Here is a 20,662-nt window from a genome sequence, read left to right on the forward strand (position 1 = left end):
AACGCACGAAAATGTTTAAATCGGTAAATATATTTTAAAATCGACATATGTATTGCAATCGGAGTTTCAGTGTTCGCCGATCGGAATTTCAATATTCGCCGATCGGAGTTTCAAAATTCACCGATCGGAATTTCAATATTCGCCGATCGGAGTTTCAATATTCGCCGATCAGAGTTGGATTTTAACTTATGCCACGTTCATCTGCATGCTCTAGGCAAGCTATGTGCAAAATTTAAAACATCCTACGGCCCGGAAAGGTTTCTAATGTTCGCCTGTATCAAGCGACTACACCACTATCTGCTTCGTGTATGTTAGCATCTAAATTTGCAAGTATTGCTGCCTCAATATATCCCTATGTGAAAAAAGGAATCGTCAGAATTGACAACGGATGAGTGCTAAAGTTGCACTTGATGTTTTTGGATGGTCACTTTGTTATAATTTGTGTACCTATATACTCGATTGGTTTTTTTTGATAAATCATTTGAAGTTGTGATCACTCGTGCGTGAAATATATTTCGTTGAAAAAAAATCATTTCGCCGAAATGACAGTAGTTTCAAAGCATGTGCATATCGAAACTCCGATCGGCGAATATTGAAACTCCGATCGGCGAATTTTGAAACTCCGATCGACGAATTTTGAAATTCCGATTGGCGAATATTGAAACTCCGATCGGCGAATATTGAAATTCCGAAGGAAAATGGCAGACAGTGACATAACAATTGCAATGTTTGAGCTTAAAGCTACCTTCACAAGACAAAAGAATTAATATAGCCTAGCCCGATTTGCCACAAAAGTGGCTAAAAATATTGCCTGGCTATTTGGCTATTTATTGGCCATTTTATGCAGTGGGTTTACTTGGTAGCAAAAATGTGGCCGAAAACGTGGTTAGGTCGCATTTTTATGTCATTGTGGCCTATTTTTAGCGAAAAACGTGACTACACGGACCTATATACCTCTGTGTGTAAAAGCTAGCACAGTGCCACAGTCAAGAGCTGCCCTGATGAAACCTTACAAGTTGAAGCAGTGTGCACAACCTGTCTGCAGCTGTCAATTATTATTTATGCTTTTTTGCACTTATTGGGTTTAATCCGAGCCGGTGTCACTATCAGATTCCAAGCAGTTGTTTGGCCATAGTGCGCTCCGCGGTGGTTCGTCTCTGTTGTTTTGGTCCCTAGTTTGGTACCCAACGGATCTACGTTGATCGAAAGGTCTGCAGCTCTTAATTAAAATGTTTTGTTTGCTATTTTCAACATTTTAAAGCTATTTTCGAAGAAGGGAAAGAATGCCCGATGGTCAAGGAAACAAAAACAAACGTACTTAACAGGTGCAATAAAATTGTTAAACGTGGATGTAAAAGTCAGAAACATGAAACGATAACAAACATAAGCTATCATAGGCAAAGAAAAATTCGTAATATTTGACACAAATTCAATAGAAATCATAGGAAAGCCATGTTTATAGAGATAGATATTAGTGCCATCGGTGCTCAAGTTTCATCCTAGCAACATCCTTCACGATTTGATTTCCCTGTGAAGTTGACAAGTTTTTCGTTTTTGCGGTTGGAACGCAGTACCGTGTGCTAAAAAAGTAACATTTTCTTCAATGAGAGGAGCACGTTGATGTGTGTAATGAACACGCATGTGCAATAATTAATCATTTCTTTGCAAAACAACCTGGTTTATACTTTGTTTAACTTTACTAAACTGTTCTCCATGGTCTAATGAAGTTTATATCAACAGGAAATCATAGAATGTTAACCTGTTTTGTTAAACTAGCTATGATTTCTTTGAAAGCATCAGCAACATTTATATCACTTTTAGCGCTCGTCTCAGCAAACATCATTCCTTGCTTATTGGCAAACTACATTTGTACAAAAAAAAACTGGTTAGTCAAATATTTAATTAGAACAAGTAAATAAGTTTTATGCAATTAAGTACGTGCAACGATTGAGTACCGTTTTGCCATCACTTGTGGGAATTTGACGATTGTCTGTTAAATCGCATTTGTTTCCGATTAATATGCATTTAGTAGATGGTCCTGTAAACTTAACAACAAAAAAACATTGACGTGCGGTTATGTATTTTTAGTAAAAGGTCTTAACCGAACAACGTCATCGCTATACACCATGCTACAGATGATTATGTTGAGAACAAACTGTTCCTTTTTTGTCCTTTTTTTCCTAAAGCTTTAGGTTTACAAAGACATATCTTTCCTACTGTTGGTTCTAGAATTACATGATTCAAACGTATTTACGTTAAAATAATTTTGTTGCAGGGAATCAGTTTTGAATATTATGAATTGATCGAACGTGATTAAGCCAGTTGTGACGTCACTTATGCTAATTGCAACACATCCCGATTCGTATTTTAATATTTGCAATGGACACATTATTGGCATGACCAAACTAAAACACATCACTTACCCTTTTAAAGTTTGCAACCCACTTTTTCACGCTTACAAATGTTTTTGGTTCCGTGATATCGTAAACAACAAGCGCACCTTTGGCCCCTCTGTAGTAAGATGGTGCCAAAGCCCTGTACCGTTCAGTGCCAGCAGTATCCCTAAGAAGACGAATGTTAGCAAATAGAATCCGGATTAACATAGATATATTCATAGTGGTTAAAATGTATGCTGCACAAATTGGCAATGTATTTTATAGGAGAGGTTCTTTACTAATGCAATAAAAACTCACCAAATTTGAACTTTCACTACTTTGTCACCTACAGCTACCATCTTTGAGGTGAAATCCACGCCTAACAACAACCGAGAATAAACAACTTTCACCATAACTTTATGTCAAGTTGGAGTAAATGTCCAACGAACATATTTTTGTCCGAATCTCCACATTTAACCCAACGTAATAGTCAATACTGTGGAATAGTAGTAGCACCACAATGTCAATATATATATTCACGTGAATCATTGTTTGACTATAAATCATTTTACGCGCTGAGGAATCTGCTGAACATCCTTAATGAGAAAGTCAAAGTGAAAGTGGTTTACGAAAGAAAAATTTCTGAAAACTTAGGCATTGATAAATAGGCATTGATACGTAACACAATTTACTCCGATGTCTTACCCAAAGTTCCGGCGTAGTTGAAGGAAAATTCTCCATCTGTAAATCGTCGCATTATGCAAGTTTTTCCAACACTGCTGTCACCAATAATAACCAGCTTGCATTTCCAATCAAAGTTACCATTGGACGTGGCCATGACTCAAAAATATATTACCTTTTCTTGTATAGTTATGATCTATCGTTACATATAAACATAAGGCTTTGCATATTTCAACATATATCGCTAACTGATGATGACCATGAGGTTTTCAGGCTTGGCAGCCCAGGCAATGCAGCCCAGCTGGATCAGCCACTTTTTCCTGACAAGTCGAAGCAAGATTTGAAAAATCAAGCTCCCGGTGCCAAGCAAGGACCTGCGCAGTGGGGCGATCCTGCCTATCATGCTAGTGCATGAAATATTACTGCGTCTGATGATGACCATTCATAATTATCAGCACTGAGTCAAGATTAATATCAGTACTGAACCTTTGTATTTTTCCTCAGCTAAACTATCGACCCAGCTTTGAACTGTACAGCAGTGATTAACTTTTTGCGTTCTCGGCAACCCATTAAAATTAACAACCATTTCTGGCGCCATATCTCATGTGAATGTTTTGAAATATTCAAACCTAATAATTTTGCTTAAACACTTGCCCACAAACACATTTCCCGTACCTGGTTAAGATCCAGTAGTGTTTAAATATAAATAGGCGAAAAACTTCATGACCAATATCTCAACCCTTTGCCTTTTTCGTATCTACACCGGCAAGACTCCTTGCTAAGTTTACCGAGATCAAAGTGAAGTAAAACCATCAATGGCGAATTCTCATTAGATAGTTCCAGATGTGTTCTTCTGTAAATATGACAACGTTTTTTGATCATTGTCGCTAAACTCGAATGATGACAATATGCAAAAAATGTTGCTGTTGATATTTTGCAATAAAGAAATACGGAAAAATCAGTATATAGACTGATATATTGTTCACCCTAATGTACATAGTTTCGGCAAACTACACGCACTCATGCAGAAACTTTAAACAGAAGTTTTTTGAAAGATTCCATCGTTTTTTTGTGTGCTTGTGTGAGCCTCTTACGAGAAGTGCTTGTCACATCGTTTGCGAGTTCCTCTCCCATAAACGTCTAGCTACAACCAGTTTTATGAGCCCGGTAATGTGAAACCAACCAAGCAGATCGCGAGTGTTTTGTTGAAGTTACAATATTTCATCTTGGAACAAAGTTAGTGGCTGACGGAGAGTTACATTTTCTGTTAATACTGAAATTTCCTAATCAGTTATAGGAAATATCAAAACTCAACGCACTTGCATTTGAATCCAGAAAAAAGCTTTATTGTCACCTAAGATTTAATGACATAAAGTATCAATAGCTGCCTCCGATTGAAAATTAATTTCAAACGATTTCGGTCTTTACTAATAACCACTTTGTAACCTGTTAGTAAATATTAACCGTATGTGCGCGAACAGTCACTTACGTCGAAATAAGGTTAACAATTTATTGCAAAGTGAGTTAATGATTAATCTTTTTCATTGCGGCTGTAGTGCGTGAATTACCAAGTAAGATATTGTTGTGTAGGAATCACATCATGGTCATTTATTCAAAACCAATTGGTTTTGGGTCATCATGTTTTGGGATTAATTTTACAGGCAACAAACAGAATTAGGTGATGACGTCATGTAAACTGATTATGATTGGTGATTCCAATGTTGGAAAAACGTCTGTGATGCGACAATTTGCAGATGGCGTGTTTACGGAGTGTGGAATTACTTAAGTTTTTGTGTCAATTTTAGGCGAACAGAAGTTGCTTCAAATATTGTTGTAAGTTTGCTCGTGATACGAATGATTTGCACAAAATATATTATTCCATCGCGTAAATAGTTTGTAATTGATTCCGGGAATCATTCCCCTTTCTTTTACAGTCGCTGTGAAGATTTCCATGCGTTATATTTTATGTCATAAGCAGCATGGAAACGTTTATTTCCGCAAGCTAAAATTAGGTACCTTTCATCAAGAAGTGGTTGTTTCAGAAACACGCCTGAACACGGCCTGTAAAGTGATGTAAAAGTTCCATCGTTGCGTTTTGAGGTGTAAAATTTGTCAAAGGTTCCATGGTGACCTTGACCAACCAGTGGCAAACCGATTCATTCTTTGTCCATCGTTTTGTTCTTGGCATATGTAGCACATGACGACATGTATATCACAAATCCTAAGTTTACATGAGAAATGGTATTGGCAATTCTTGTTTTTGCCCGGTGGAGTTTGCAGGTGTTTTGATGGTTTGACCATGCTGGTCTGGTGATGTCCAGTGTTGTCACATGACTTAGCAGCAGGTCTTGTAGTGAGGGCGGTCGCCTGTATGTCAGCATGTAGTTGGGTGCGAGTTGTTTTGTTTTATGTCTGCCGCAGTCTGGAAACTGAGGTGCAAGTGATTTTGTCGTTTGACCGTTGTGTGTTTTGGTGGCGCTGATGCTCTAACCAAGTTCTTGCCTCGCTTGTAATGGGAGCAGTCAATTGTTTGGGGAAAACTCGAGCCTTCAACTGCAGCAAATCAAGGCTATTGTTAAATCAAATTGCGGCTGATTAAGATATCTCAAGCGGATTTGCTTCAGATGATAATCTGGATTAAAAGTGGCAGGCGGGTGTTGCGATGAAACAACGGTTAATACTTAATGCTATAGTATATATATGTAGGTTTTGTGCAAATACACGTTCTAAACCTAAATGGTTTCCAAGGCGTGGTTTTGTGAAATACACGTGTGCATTCTGTCTAGGAAAAAAAACCAAGACATATAACACAGGAATGTAAATATTTAAACGTACAAGCAAATAAATACATTTAATGCCATAAAGCACCACAGCCATAAAAACGCTTATGTCTGTGCCTCATCGTTGTAGTTATGATGTTGCAACACCATTTCCTATTTTTTTTTTAATGTTTCGACCACAAGCTTTTTGAGAGGATTATTTCCTTTGCAATTCAAAAATAAATTGTTTTGTTTTGTTACAATACGGACACAGCTGGTGGTGAAAGGCATCAAGCAATTACACGAGGGTTTTTATAGAGATAGTCATGGAGTATTGTTACTTTACGATGTCACAAACAGGGAATTATTCCTGGGTGTACAGCAGTGGTTGGATGACGTCAGAAGAGTTAAGTGCGACGTGACTTATAAAATATCGTTATACTACTGGTTGGATATTTTTCAAAGCTTTTGTAATATTGAAATTTTAAATGCAAAATATCTTGAAAGGATTTAACATTTGTAGTTTTCGAAAATATTTTTGACTACCACTATACCGCATTTGTTTTTTGGACATTAAATTTTTAAGGTTGTCTGCTATTTAGTTTTGTGGATCATCACGAGAATGTATGCTGATTGGAAACAAGATTGATCTGGTGGATAGGCGCAAGGTTAAAGAAAATGAAGGAATCCAGGTGATCAATTGCATGCTACACTATGTAGTATAGTTCATCAGCCCTTGAATTGTTAAGTTGTGGTGACAAGGTTGCAAGCAGTTCTGCAATTTCCACCATTCTAAGTAAGAGTGGTGCGCGGTTTTACAAACTTTGTTAATTTTTTTTCGTTTATTACTTTGTTAGTATGCAAAAAGAAATGGAATGCATTTTTTGGAAACAAGTGCCAAATCCGGAGAGAACGAGTAAAAAGCCTTCAAGACAGTTTTTGAAAAGATAATACAAGTATACTTACAACAGCATTAGTTTGTTTTATTTGTTGAAGAATCACAATTTATTTGCAGCAACGGAGAGGACATGAAGAGGACACAACAGAAAGGGGTATACAGCTTGAAAGGAAACAACCAACATCGAGCAGAAAGTGTTGTTAAAAATAAATTATTTTCTTTTGTATAGGTCGTAATTTAAAGTGTAGGTTTCTGGTGTTTTCTTTCAAATCAAGTTCTTCTAATTTAAATATGATCGTTAATGATCGTTCATTGGTGCATGATTCTTAAAATCAAAGTAAAATTACTTAAATGAGTTTATTGTGGCAACAGATGCAATAGCAGCGCAAAGGACTACATAAAATGTTGGGTTTTATGAAAACTTGTTAATATTGTAGCGACCTCTCTCACTACGTTTGCCGTTCATTTCACGATCCTATAGCGAACCGGAAAGATTGCCTTCGTTCTTTCACTCTTGTCCCTTGTGGCTTATTCGCCCATTGTGTCATTCTATCTTCATGTACCTCGAATAAACACCTCGCTACATTTGGTGACCCCGAGCGTGCAAAAACGTATTTTTTTGCATTATGACAGAAACCGCAAACTCAGAGAACGCTGTAGCCATCAAGCTACCTTTGTTTTGGACAGCTCAGCCACGAGTTTGGTTTCGGCAAGCCGAGGCGCAGTTCGCTCTGAAAAACTTCACAGGCGATCAGACGAAGTACTATTATGTCGTTTCGGCTTTAGATCAGGACACAGCAAAGCGTCTACTCAACCTGCTGGAAAACCTGCCCAATGGTGACAAATACGAATCAATAAAGGCACGATTGATCGACACCTTTTGTCTTACGCGTTCGCAGAGGGCCCGGCAGCTACTGCACATGCCCCCTTTGGGCGATAGAATGCCATCCGCTTTAATGGATGAAATGCTGGCCTTACTTGGTGATGCAAAGGAATGCTTTGTTTTCAAGAGCTGTTCTTGGTTTTGCTTGCCGGAACGAACACGCCTGATAGAAGCGAAGTTTCGTGATTCGCGGCTCTTAGCACGCAAAGCTGCCGAAATATGGACAGGAAGTCAGTCGTTTACGGACTTCGGCCATCATTAGCTGCTAAGATAGACGGCGCGGTAGTAGTCTTTTCTTTGTGTGGGATAGCTCAGCGGGTCGTAATTTTCTTGTTGACACCGACGCCGAGATAAGCGTCATACCTCCCACAGAATTAGAGCGTCAATCCTCCTGGAAAGGCTCTTGTCACTGCTAACAGTACTCACATCCGGACGTACGGTTCACGTCTAGTCAGCATGAATTTCCCTAAAATTTCGATTGTTGGTCTGAATTCCCAGGGATAGCTACTCCTCATTTCTTGCAGTCGCTTCCTGAGCATGGAGTTCAGCATTTCATCCGCATCAGCGGACCACCCGTGCACTCTCGCGTTCAACGACTTTCTCCCGAAAAACTCGCCCTCGCTAAGAAAGAGTTTCGCAACATGCTATAACTGGGAATTATTAGACCCATGGTCTTCGCTCCTGCACATGGTACCAAAGTCGTCCGGTGGGTGGCGCCCATGCAGCGATTACCGCCGTCTTCACGCTATGCTACCCAGCCTGATCGTTACGCTGTTCCCCACATCCAAGAATTTTCGTTTTTATAAGGTCTGGCGCCCACTGGCCTTTTCAGCAGTGGTTTACAAACACCCGAGCAGAAATACAGTGCCTTTGACAGGAAACTACTCGCCTTGCACCTGGAAGATCGAGTGTTTACCGCTTACACGGATCATAAACCATTGACTTTTGCTTTTACTAAAGTGGTCATCGCAACAATAATGCCATTTAACCGCCGTTTCAGAATTCACCACAGACATGCGACACATCGCAGGCAAGCAAAACCACGTTGGCGACGCACTTTCGCGGGTTTCTATTGTTGCTGTTCGACTACCACTGGATTTGGATTATTCGTCATTGGCAGCCGCTCAGTCCTCTCCCGAAGTTCAAGCGTATCGCACTGCTGTCACTAACCTCAAACTAGAGGACATACAGCTCGATTAATCCGGGACCACCATCCTCTGTGACGTCTCGTCCGGCTCACCCCGTCCAGTTGTTCAAACATCATGGCAACGCAAAATTTTGACATAATACGTAGTCTATCGCATCCGTCGATACGGTCTACACGCAAACTTGTCGCTTCAAAGTTTCTTTGGCACGGCTTACGCCGCCTTTGGGCGAGACAGTGCATCCACTGTCAAAGGGAAAAAGTCCAGCGCCACACTCGTGCGCCTCTGACGAACTACCCACCCTGTCGTGCACGTTTCCAACAGATCAACATCGATATCGTCGGTCCTCTCGCACCTTCACAGAGAAACAGTTACCTTCTTACCATTGTTGACCGTTATACCAGATGGCCGGAAGCAATTCCTATGCCAGATGCAACCTCCATGACGTGTACACGAGGTCTTGCTTTCCATTGGGTTTCTCGTTTCGGAATTCCTTCCGACCTCACATCGGATCGCGGCCCCCAGTTTACCTCGGAGTTATGGACGGTTTTCACTCAACTTCTGGGAATCCAACTACATCGAACAACCTTGTTTCATCCTCAGGCTACGGATCCCTTTCATCGGCATATGAAGAGCGCCCTCATGGCACGGGTAGCAGGCCCCAACTCAGTAGACCAGCTCCCGTGGGTAATGCTTTGCTCCCAAAGAAGACCTGCAGGCATCATCGGCCGAACTTGTTTACGGTTCTACCATAACGGTTCCCGGCGATTTCTTCCGATTCGACCGATCCTTTCCTACCCTTCAAGATGTCCTCCCATCGTTGAGGGACACGGTGCATCAACTTGTGTCGACTTCGATGTCACGTCAGGGTCCCGTTCGCACAATGCTCCCCCAAGCGTTAACCACGACCCCGTACATTTTGTACGCAAAAATGGACACCGACCCCCGCTTACGCCCCATACGATGGCCCATATCGCGTCCTTGATCGTAATAGCAATACTTTTACGCTTGCCATTGGTGGTCACAATCAGGTCGTTTCCATCGACCGTGTGAAACCTGCACATATCGACCTCACACAATCGGTACAGGTGGCTTTGCCTCCTCGCCGCGGTCGACCCCCGAGATTAACGCACCACCCACCGCCATCCGACCCGGGACGGTCCGAGCCGGTCCCACACAATTCAACTCCGCCTGTTCTGGTTCCACCCGAACCATCACATACACCGTCGGGCCCACCTTAGCACTAGCCCAACGTTTCACGTTCACGCAAACACACGCCCACGCGTCGTAATATTCGTATTCCACCTCGCTTCAAGTGTTGATTTTTTTGTTTTGTCCGTTTTCGTGGGGGGTCATGTTGCGGCCTCTTTCACTACGTTTGCCGTTCCTTTTGCGCTCCTATAGCGAACCGAACACATTGCCTTCTTTCTTTCACTCTCGTCCCTTGTGGCTTATTCGCCCATTGTGTCATTCTATCTTGATGTACCTCGAATAAACACCTAGCTACAATTTATATTTTTTTATGACATGATTAAATTCCAAAGGCCTTACCTGCACTTTAACGGACATTTGTCCAACTTAAACCAATTTCTTTTTCCTTCTTGGTAATGTACGTGTTACTGATACTGTTAAGTGCTGCCTTTAATGGACCTCCTACAATCTGCCAATAATTCTGCAGCAACAAGATCCGCTTAATACATTTGAGACATATATTTGAGAAATATAACTCTTGAATTCGAGCACATAAGTTTGAAAACGTCCTACTGCAGATTGTTACAATTGCCTACGTCATAATCTCAAAGTATCAATTACTTAGATTTCAGTAGAGTAAAATAAGCTTAAAGCAGGACATGTTTAAAGTGACATTAACATTTTTTATGCACAGCTTTACAAAATCATTGCAAGGAGGACAAGTCAACACAATGTGGATGTTTGAAAGCTTCCAGGAAATAAGATATACGGAAAAATCAGTATTTAGAGTTAATTTGTTTTTTTCGACTCCATATTGTTCACCCCAAATGTACATAGTTTCGGCAAACTACACGCACTCATGCAGAAATTTTAAGCAGAGGTTTTTTGAAAGACGTATTCACTCGTTTTTGTGTGTTTGTTTTGAGTCTTTTACGAGAAGAGCTTGTCACGCCATTTGCGAGTTCCTCACCCATAAACGTCTAGCTACAACCAGTTTTATGAACCCGGTAATGTGTAACCAGCCAAGCAGATCGCGTGAGTTTAGTTTAAGTTACAATATTTCATCTTGGAACAAAGTTAGTGGCTGAAGGAGTTAGATTCACTTTTTCTGGTAATATTGAAATTTCCTAATCAATTATCGGAAACATCATGTAAAAACTCAACGCACTTACATTTGAATCAAGAAAAAAACCTTTCTTGTCTGATAAAATTTAATGACATAAAGTATCAATAGCTGCCTCCGATTGAAAATGAATTTCAAACGATTTCTGTGTTTACGCATAACCACTTTGTAAGCTGTTGGTGAATATTAACCGTATGTGCGCAAACAGTCACCATGTCGAAATAAGGTTAACAATTTATTGCAAAGTGAATGAATGATTAATCTTTTTCATTGTGGCAGATAGTCAGTGTGTGAATTACAAAGCAGGATCGAGAAAAGATATGTTGTGTAGGAATCACGTAATGGTCATTTTGGGTCATCATGTTTTGGGATTAAATTTACAGGTAACAAACAGAATTAGGTCATGAAGTCATATAAACTAATTATTATTGGTGATCCCTACGTTGGAAAAACGTCTGTGATGCAACAATTTGCAGATGGTGTGTTTACGGGGGAGTATGGAGTTACTGTAGGTGAGTTTTGTGTCAATTTAAAGCGAAAAGAAGTTGCCTCAAATATTGTTGTAAGTTTGTTTGTGATACAATGGTTTGCACAAAATATATTATTCCATCGCCTAAATAGTTTGTAATTAATTACGGGAATCAATTCCCCTTTCTACAGTCGCCGTAAAGATTTCAATCTCTTAAATTTTGTAACATAAGCCACATAGAAACAATTATTTCCGCAAGCTAAAATTAGGTACCTTTCATCAAGAATTGAGTGTTTCAGAAACACGCATTAAGACCGGTTGTAAATTGATAAAAAGGGTCGATCCATCGTTTTGAGGTATAACATTTGTCCAATCAAATGTAGCACATACAATCGACCTTTACTTTACTGTACTTATATTACAACACGTTTAATCAGTGGTTCTTAACCGCCGGTCCGCCACATATATATCTCAAACAGACAGCAGCAAACTTCACATTAAATTTTTCATACTTCTTTTGAATTGCATTGTTTTGTCGTAATTACATTTTGGGTTAATTTTGAAGGTCCACCAGTCCGCAAAATTTGTTTCAAAAGTTTATCGGTCCGCAAACTTAAAAAGTTGAGAATCACTGGTTTAGATGGTCTAACCATGCTGGTCTGGCGGTGTCCATAGTTGCCATATGACTTAGCAGCAGATCTTGCAGTGTATGTCAGCATGTAGTTGGGCGTGAGTTGTTTCCTTTTATGTCTGCCGCAGTCTGGAAACTAAGGTGCAAGTGATTATGTCGTTTGACCGCTGTGTGTCTTGGTAGCGCTGATGCTCTCACCAAGTTCTTGCCTCGCTTGTAATGGGAGCAGTCAATTGTTTGGGGAAAACTCGAGCCTTTAACTATAGCAAATCAAGGCTGTTGTTAGAATCAAACTGCGGCTGATGAAGATATCCTAAGCTTTGGATGATAATATGGATTAAAAGTGGCAGGCGGGTGGTATGATGAACCATGGAAAACAACGGTCAATACTTAAAACTATGTGAACTTTGTGCAACTACACGTTTCAAACACAAATGGATTCAAAGGCGTAGTTTTGTGAAGTACATGTGCGTAGAGGTCACAGTAAACCTTGTCTAATTTTAAACACTTTTTATGTAGTTTTTGGACACTGACGAGGCTTATTTGAGCGAAAAATAATAATCTTGCTGACTAATTAGACTCCGGAAAAAAAGTTTTCGTGATGACACCTGCATTGTAGTATCAAGTTCCTATAGTAAGACAATATTTTGAATTAAAGTTAGTGTACTAGAAAATCCTGCAAAGTCATATTGTCTCAGCAAACATGTCTTGTTACCAATAACATGCTTTATTGCTGTTTCTTTTGTTACTCGTTTGATTTCGTCAAGATTGATACATGTTCAAATTTTAGGCATTGACTTTGTTACTAAAGAAATGGACATTAATGGACAAATTGTGAGGGCTCAAATTTGGTGAGTTAAATTTACATTTTTACCTTTATGCAATATAACTCACATAGTTACGTTGCCAACTTTTAAGAAATTTTATAGCCTAATATCAGTTTCTGTGGATACGTAAATTCTGTCAAGGAAAAAAACAAGACACCATAACACAGCAATGTAAATATTACATTTTTGCAGTGCTTTTATTGCACCATAACACGTACATTGTTACAATAAAAGCAAATAAATACATTTAATAACATAAGCCACCACTGGCATAAAAATATGAGACGCTTTGCCTGTGCCTTATCATTGCATTTATGATGTTGCAAAACCATTTCTTATTTATTTTTTAAACGTTTCGACCACAAACATTTGAGAGGATTATTTCCTTTGCAATTCAAAAATAAATTATTTTGTATGGTTACAATAGGGACACAGCTGGCGGTGAAAGACATCAAGCAATTACCCGAGGGTTTTATAGAGATAGTCATGGGGTTTTGTTGCTTTACGATGTCACAAACAGGGAATCATTCCTGGGTGTACAGAAATGGTTGGATGACGTCCAAAGAGTTAAGTGCGACGTGACTTATAAAATATCGTTTTACTACTGGTTGGATTTTTTTCCAAGCTTTCGTAATATTAAAATCTCAAATGTAAAAGATCTTGAAAGGATTTAACATTTGTAGTTTCCGAGAGTATTTTTGACTACCACTATACCGCATTTGTTTTTTGGACATTAAATTTTTAAGGTTGTCTGCTATTTAGTTTTGTGGACCATCACGAGAATGTATGCTGATTGGAAACAAGATTGATCTAGTGAGTAAGCGCAAGGTTAAAGAAAATGAAGGAATCCAGGTAAGCAAATGCATGCTACACTATATAGTGAAGTTTATCAGCTCTTGAACTGTTAAGTAGTGGTGACAAGGTTGCAAGCAGTTCTGCAATTTCCACCATTCTAAGTAAGAGTAGGGCGCGGTTTTACAAACTTTGTTAAGATTTCTTGATATCCCTTATGTAGGAAACAAAGTACAGCTGCATTTTATAAACAAAAAATTTTCGTTAATTATTTTGTTAGTATGCAAAAACAAATGGAATGCATTTTTTGGAAACAAGTGCCAAATCCGGAGAAAACGTGCAGAAAGCCTTCAAGACAGTTGTTGAAAAGATAATACAAGTATGCTTAATACAACAGCATTAGTTTGTTTTATTTGTTGAAGAATCACAATTTATTTGCAGCAACGGGGAGGACATGAAGAGGACACAACAGAAAGGGGTATACAGCTTGAAAATGAACAACCAACATCTAACAGAAAGTGTTGTTAAAAATAAATTATTTGCTTTTGTATAAGTCGTAATTTAAAGTGTAGGTTTGTGGTGTTTTCTTTCAAATCAAGTTCTTCTAATTTAAATATGATCGTTAATGATCGTTCATTGGTGCATAATTCTTAAAACCAAAGTGAAATTACTTAAATGAGTTTATTGTGGCAACAGATGCAATGGCAGCGCAAAGGACTGCATGAAATGCTGGGTTTTATAAAAACTTGTTAATATTGTAGCGACCTCTCTCACGTGGCTTATTCGCCCATTGTGTCATTTTATCTTCATGTACCTCGAATAAACACCTCGCTACATTTGGTGACCCCGAGCGTGCAAAAACGTATTTTTTTGCATTATGACAGAAACCGCAAACTCAGAGAACGCTGTAGCCATCAAGCTGCCTTTATTTTGGACAGCTCAGCCACGAGTTTGGTTTCGGCAAGCCGAGGCGCAGTTCGCTCTGAAAACCTTCACAGGCGATCAGACGAAGTACTATTATGTCGTTTCGGCTTTAGATCAGGACACAGCAAAGCGTCTACTCAACCTGCTGGAAAACCTGCCCAATGGTGACAAATACGAATCAATAAAGGCACGATTGATCGACACCTTTTGTCTTACGCGTTCGCAGAGGGCCTTGCAGCTACTGCACATGCCCCCTTTGGGCGATAGAATGCCATCCGTTTTAATGGATGAAATGCTGGTCTTACTTGGTGATGCAAAGGAATGCTTTGTTTTCAAGAGCTGGTCTTGGTTTTGCTTGCCGGAACGAACACGCCTGATAGAAGCGAAGTTTCGTGATTCGCGGCTCTTAGCACGCAAAGCTGACGAAATATGGATCGGCCATCATTAGCTGCTAAGATAGACGGCGCGGTTAGTAGTCTTTTCTTTGTGTGGGATAGCTCAGCGGGTCGTAATTTTCTTGTTGACACCGACGCCGAGATAAGCGTCATACCTCCCACAGAATTAGAGCGTCAATCCTCCTGGAAAGGCTCTTGTCGCTGCTAACAGTACTCACATCCGGACGTACGGTTCACGTCTAGTCAGCATGAATTTCCCTAAAATTTCGATTGTTGGCCTGAATTCCCAGGGATAGCTACTCCTCATTTCTTGCAGTCGCTTCCTGAGCATGGAGTTCAGGATTTCATCCGCATCAGCGGACCACCCGTGCACTCTCGCGTTCGACGACCTTCTCCCGAAAAACTCGCCCTCGCTAAGAAAGAGTTTCACAACATGCTATAACTGGGAATTATTAGACCCATGGGCTTCGCTCCTGCACATGGTACCAAAGTCGTCCGGTGGGTGGCGCCCATGCAGCGATTACCGCCGTCTTCACGCTGCTACCCAGCCTGATCGTTACGCTGTTCCCCACATCCAAGAATTTTCGTTTTTATAAGGTCTGGCGCCCACTGGCCTTTTCAGCAGAGGTTTACAAACACCCGAGCAGAAATACAGTGCCTTTGACAGGAAACTACTCGCCTTGCACCTGGAAGATCGAGTGTTTACCGCTTACACGGATCATAAGCCATTGACTTTTGCTTTTACTAAAGTAGTCATCGCAACAATAATGTCATTTAACCGCCGTTTCAGAATTCACCACAGACGTGCGACACATCGTAGGCAAGCAAAACCACGTTGCCGACGCACTCTTGCAGGTTTCTATTGTTGCTGTTCGACTACCACTGGATTTGGATTATTCGTCATTGGCAGCCGCACAGTCCTCTCCCGAAGTTCAAGCGTATCGCACTGCTGTCACTAACCTCAAACTAGAGGACATACAGCTCGATTAATCCGGGACCACCATCCTCAGTTTGTTTGGCACGGCTTACGCCGCCAGGCCACCCTTTGGGCGAGACAGTGCATCCACTGTCAAAGGGAAAAAGTCCAGCGCCACACTCGTGCGCCTCTGACGAACTACCCTGTCGTGCACGTTTCCAACAGATCTGCATCGATATCGTCGGTCCTCTCGCACCTTCACAGAGAAACAGTTACCTTCTTATCAAATCTCCATAAAGGGCAAGAACTAACAAGGCTGAAGAAAGGCTTTCTCGAAGTAAAGGACGGTTGAAAATCGTACCTTCGCCATATTCCACCGATCGCATGGAACTTAGCAGTTTTAATGTCATTAAAACTATATACAACCATGAACATTTAGGATTTTCACAAGTTTGTGATTATTTGTATTTGGACATTGCGCAATCGCAGGACTTTCTGCGTGTCGTTAATGCTTAAAAATGTTTATTTGTAGTGAGTAAATGTGCAAGTGTTGTAACAGCTGGCAAAGACTGTGACAGTTTATACTAAATCCACATAACCCCTACGTGCACCTATGCGGAAATCCCAGCAAATAAATACACATGTAAGTGAGAAATACCGTAGGTAATTTTTATCTAATATGAGATTTTACTTACATATTGCTGCAACCAAAAGATTACAATGATAAAAAGTTACAATTATTAAAGTAATTTTTTTTATCAATCGAGTCTCTTAAATTTAGCCAAACCAGTTCGTAAATTTTTTGTGATAACGTTAATTAGGTTACTAAACCTATTTTTGTCCCAAAATATTTCATTTCACAGCTTCGACAAGTAGCCATGATGAAGAAAAAAAAAACTATTAGTTGATTGTGCTTTTCCACTTGCTAGTTAAATGTAGCTCACCCCATATCAAAATGTGCAACTTTCCTAAAAATTATAGTCTTTTTTATTATAAGACAAAACTTGTTTGCACGAATGTGTAAAAATGCGCTGTTGTCGTGTGTGTGGTGAAGCGATAAAAATCTCATTGTTTGCGATTCGCGGGATAACGTACTTGCTGAGTTGTGTCGGGTTTATCATTAACTTGGGCGCTGCCGGAATCGGCATATTTTGGAAAGATCAAATGCTAAGTAGGCTACTTAGGAGACCAGATAACAGCAAAGCCAAACATGTAAGTTTGGCAGTTGAGGTTTGTGGATAAGTTGTTGATCACAATGTACTGATAAGAGTAGTATAGACTGGCACCAAAATGCAAATAGTTTGTCAAAATAGGTCCATGTTTAAAAGTAAATGTGTGAGATACCCTGTCATGTTTTGAAGTTCGGTAATTACACAATTGTGATGAGAAAGCTGAATGATTGAAACATAAAGCGCTGTTAGTTTTTGTGTTAGTCCCACGGTAATGTTCACACGCCTATATGCTGCGCGTGTACAATTACTTCAGCTATTTAAGTAATAAAATATTTGTTGGCCTATATTCAGTGTTTCTTACATCTAACCGCTGTTACTTTAGAATCAACTACGTATAATAAAAAGTAAAATTCAAACTTCCAAAACTATCTTACAATTTGTTGTGTACGGAACCTTGATCCTGAGACCTTACATAATTGAGTAATCTTTACTTGGAATATTAACTTATATTTTTAGCTTATCTGACATGGCCGAGGAAGGTTTTGCCTTGAAATACAAAATCATCACTCTTGGCAATGCTTGTGTGGGAAAAACAAGCGTCGTTAGACGATTTGTATATAATGAGTTTTCTGAAAGTTATGTAAGCACTATAGGTAAGAATTTTCATGCAGAATTTTCAATGCTTCACATGAATAGTTTCAAATCTGTAGTGAGTAAATATCACATGAACTGTTTTATTTTACATATTTTGTCACAATAGCAATTGTTCGTATACATGCATATTTGTATGAGAGATTTTTTTACGTTTTGCTGTTGAGCGGAAAACTGTGAAAGTAAACAATAGAAATATTAACGTACAAATATGGTGAGTTGTTTTACCGCAACTGCAATTGTGAGTTTCTATTTGAAGCAAGTTGCAGTAATCGATAATGATCCTTTGGACTTTTCATTGAATAATACGAAATTTTAAAGGGACACAAGTGGCGCGGAAAGATTTCAGTCTCTGACACCGAACTATTACAGAAATATTTTTGGGGCATTGATGGTTTATGACATCACCAATATAAAGTCTTTTAAAAGCGTGGAGCGTTGGGTATCGAATTGCCTAAAAATGAGTATTTGTTGTCTCAGTTTGAACTGCAGTAGATCAAGGGTCGGCTACCTCTGCACACGAGGTTTTCATGGCATGTGATTTACGACTTCATATTCTAATACTGTTAGAATCAGGATTTTTTTTTAAATGTCTGGATTGTATTGCGTCAGCCAGAAAGGGTAAAAATAGCATGAATCATGAAACCGCGTAATTTTTGCCAAAAAATATTCTGTTTTTAGTATTTATTATTAACCATGATTACAGTTTGCTGGAGAAAACGTAAAAATAATGTTGATCGGCAACAAATGTGACTTGGAGGATCAACGTCAAGTTACATTTCATGAAGGTTTACAGGTAGTAAAATAAATGTCATACGAAATACATTTACCGAAAAACATTTCTTTACACAGGTAGCACGCGAAAATAATATGCGCTGTATGGAGACTAGCACCAAAGACGATATAAACATTACACAAGCTTTAATGGACATTGTGTTAGAGATTGACGAAATGGTAACATTGCATGATTACGCTGTAGATATACTATTTATGTTGCAAATTAATACAAAAGATTCAGGTTCCCAAGACACAAATTGGTGAAGATGTAGACAGTATTGTTAGCATTGATTTATGATATTTCAGCGTATGGGGGAAACACCAACATCACCAGTTGTGACGTTAGAAAACGAAAACACTGCTGAAAAAAAAAGTTGTGGTTGATGATAGATCATTCATGCAAGATTTCTATAAAAAAGTTAAAAGGGAAATATGGATGACAAGTTACCAATTCTTCACATGTCTACTTAGTATTCGTATATTTTTTGCGCACAGCACTTTATTGTTTTATTGTGTTACTGTGTGTGGTTTTCATCGAGCCATAATATTGATGGTTTGTGTTTGGTCGTTGCCTCTTCAGTCACAACACTTGCTTCGTGTCATGTTTAAAAATGTTGCTTGAGTGGATGTAAAAGTGTTGTATAATACATGGCCAGGCTATTGATGGTAAACCTGCACTGCCAAGTCCGTGATATGAGTTGTTTTGTGTTTATCTAAAATCTAACTTGTTTAGGTTGTTGTAGACGACAGGCAATTGTAAGAAATATTATGTGATAACGTTCATTAAGAACACTACACTTTACAATGTCTCAAACGAAAAGATTATATCAACTGGAAGGCCGGCTACTGAAAAGGACAATGGTCATTGGGATGAATGAGGAAACTGGACTGAAGATGCGCAGTCAAATGGTATTGCACAAACTGCGTAATAAAATTACAACGACAACATGTTGTTTGAAATTGATTTCATGCCCAATTTTATTTTACAAGGTTTGTTAAAAGAATAAGTTACATTATATGCCTGAAATTGACATTTTTCGGCCGCACAATTTTTAAAATGCAACAAACAATAACTATCTTTTACAGAATTCTGTGGAAGAAACTCCGATGGTACTCTTTTAGTTTGCTTACCAGGTAAAAAAAAGTTTTTTTTGCCGAAAGTAAATAATTACAAGACAAAGAGTGATGTGTACAAAAAATTGTTGTACACTATGGCGTTGTAAGCATTAGTGTGTCCTTTTTATTGTTTTGAAGTCTTAAAACCTGTTGCAAAAGAACCTTTATTGAAAGTTGTTGGATCAAAAACAAATACAATATTCAGAACAAAATGTTTGTAAGATAATGTGAAAATCAACCGCCGACTATTTTTAAACCATTGAGGTTTCAAATTTAAATATGTACCTTGTGTTGTGCACTGCTAATCTAAACGACTGTGCTCGCTAAAATGCTTTCGTGACTGTCTGATGTCGCTGTAGTTCAGTGTAAATTTAATTCGGACATACATTTTAAAAGCAAGTATATATTTTCCAGACAACACCAAAGTATATCGGGACGAACAAACCAGCAAAATCTATTTCAACATTTTAACAAATGATAGTGGTGTAAAGGAATACGTGGCTATCTTACTCATGTATCAACCATTTTATGCTTCAATAACCTTACGAGATCAAAGTAAGGAAACTTCCATGTTCTGGTCGTTAAGCAGAAATGAAACCACTGATTTAAAACAAACAAGATGTTATGTGCCATTAGCAATCTGTTTTGTGTCGGATTTTCCATACTTTGAAAATCTTCGGAAATGTTTATCCTGGTGAGATTAATCACCATTTATTTCAGATGCTTTTATTTACTTAACTACAATTTTCACTTTTTAGTTTGTCTTGGGGACATTAAATCTCTTCCTGACTTCAGCGGCTATCCGGATGTTCTTCGAAAATATGTTTCCTATCTTTCTGCTGTAATCTGCCCCCCACCATCTTTGCAGATTGTTGGTTTATATTTTTAGCTTAAAAAAAATTTATTTTTATTTTTAACTTGTTTTGCATTTATTTGC

At 39.0% G+C, this 20,662-nt stretch overlaps 6 protein-coding genes across 6 annotated transcripts; 5 read left to right on the forward strand and 1 right to left on the reverse strand.

Annotated features, from left to right (window-relative positions):
- Nucleotides 1-1,744: 1,744 nt before the first annotated feature.
- LOC145907088 (uncharacterized) lies at nt 1,745-3,213 on the reverse strand. Its single transcript, XM_082994524.1, has 4 exons — nt 3,081-3,213; nt 2,694-2,754; nt 2,424-2,562; nt 1,745-1,861 (listed from the first exon to the last, which is right to left on the reverse strand). Exons 1-4 carry the CDS (start codon nt 3,211-3,213, stop codon nt 1,745-1,747), a joined length of 450 nt encoding a protein of 149 aa, XP_082850650.1.
- Nucleotides 3,214-7,339: 4,126 nt separating this feature from the next.
- On the forward strand, nt 7,340-7,858 carry LOC145907089 (uncharacterized). Its single transcript, XM_082994525.1, has one exon. The coding sequence runs from the start codon at nt 7,340-7,342 to the stop codon at nt 7,856-7,858; it is 519 nt and encodes a 172-aa protein (XP_082850651.1).
- Nucleotides 7,859-11,443: 3,585 nt separating this feature from the next.
- Nucleotides 11,444-14,302, forward strand: LOC145907090 (ras-related protein Rab-26-like). Its single transcript, XM_082994526.1, has 6 exons — nt 11,444-11,567; nt 12,946-13,006; nt 13,410-13,548; nt 13,745-13,834; nt 14,055-14,153; nt 14,216-14,302. The coding sequence occupies exons 1-6, from the start codon at nt 11,459-11,461 to the stop codon at nt 14,300-14,302; spliced, it is 585 nt and encodes a 194-aa protein (XP_082850652.1). The 5' UTR covers nt 11,444-11,458.
- Nucleotides 14,303-14,651: 349 nt separating this feature from the next.
- Nucleotides 14,652-15,146, forward strand: LOC145907091 (uncharacterized). Its single transcript, XM_082994527.1, has one exon. The coding sequence runs from the start codon at nt 14,652-14,654 to the stop codon at nt 15,144-15,146; it is 495 nt and encodes a 164-aa protein (XP_082850653.1).
- Nucleotides 15,147-18,518: 3,372 nt separating this feature from the next.
- LOC145906748 (ras-related protein R-Ras2-like) lies at nt 18,519-19,179 on the forward strand. Its single transcript, XM_082994202.1, has 3 exons — nt 18,519-18,628; nt 18,685-18,786; nt 18,916-19,179. The coding sequence occupies exons 1-3, from the start codon at nt 18,563-18,565 to the stop codon at nt 18,991-18,993; spliced, it is 246 nt and encodes an 81-aa protein (XP_082850328.1). The 5' UTR covers nt 18,519-18,562; the 3' UTR covers nt 18,994-19,179.
- A 30-nt stretch (nt 19,180-19,209) lies between these two features.
- On the forward strand, nt 19,210-20,614 carry LOC145907092 (DENN domain-containing protein 3-like). Its single transcript, XM_082994528.1, has 5 exons — nt 19,210-19,293; nt 19,353-19,599; nt 19,696-19,743; nt 20,140-20,409; nt 20,484-20,614. The coding sequence occupies exons 2-5, from the start codon at nt 19,557-19,559 to the stop codon at nt 20,612-20,614; spliced, it is 492 nt and encodes a 163-aa protein (XP_082850654.1). The 5' UTR covers nt 19,210-19,293; nt 19,353-19,556.
- The last annotated feature ends 48 nt before the right edge of the window (nt 20,615-20,662 follow it).

The sequence above is a fragment of the Ascidia mentula genome, chromosome 6, assembly GCF_947561715.1.
Source record: "Ascidia mentula chromosome 6, kaAscMent1.1, whole genome shotgun sequence".
NCBI classification, from domain to species: Eukaryota; Metazoa; Chordata; class Ascidiacea; order Phlebobranchia; family Ascidiidae; genus Ascidia; species Ascidia mentula.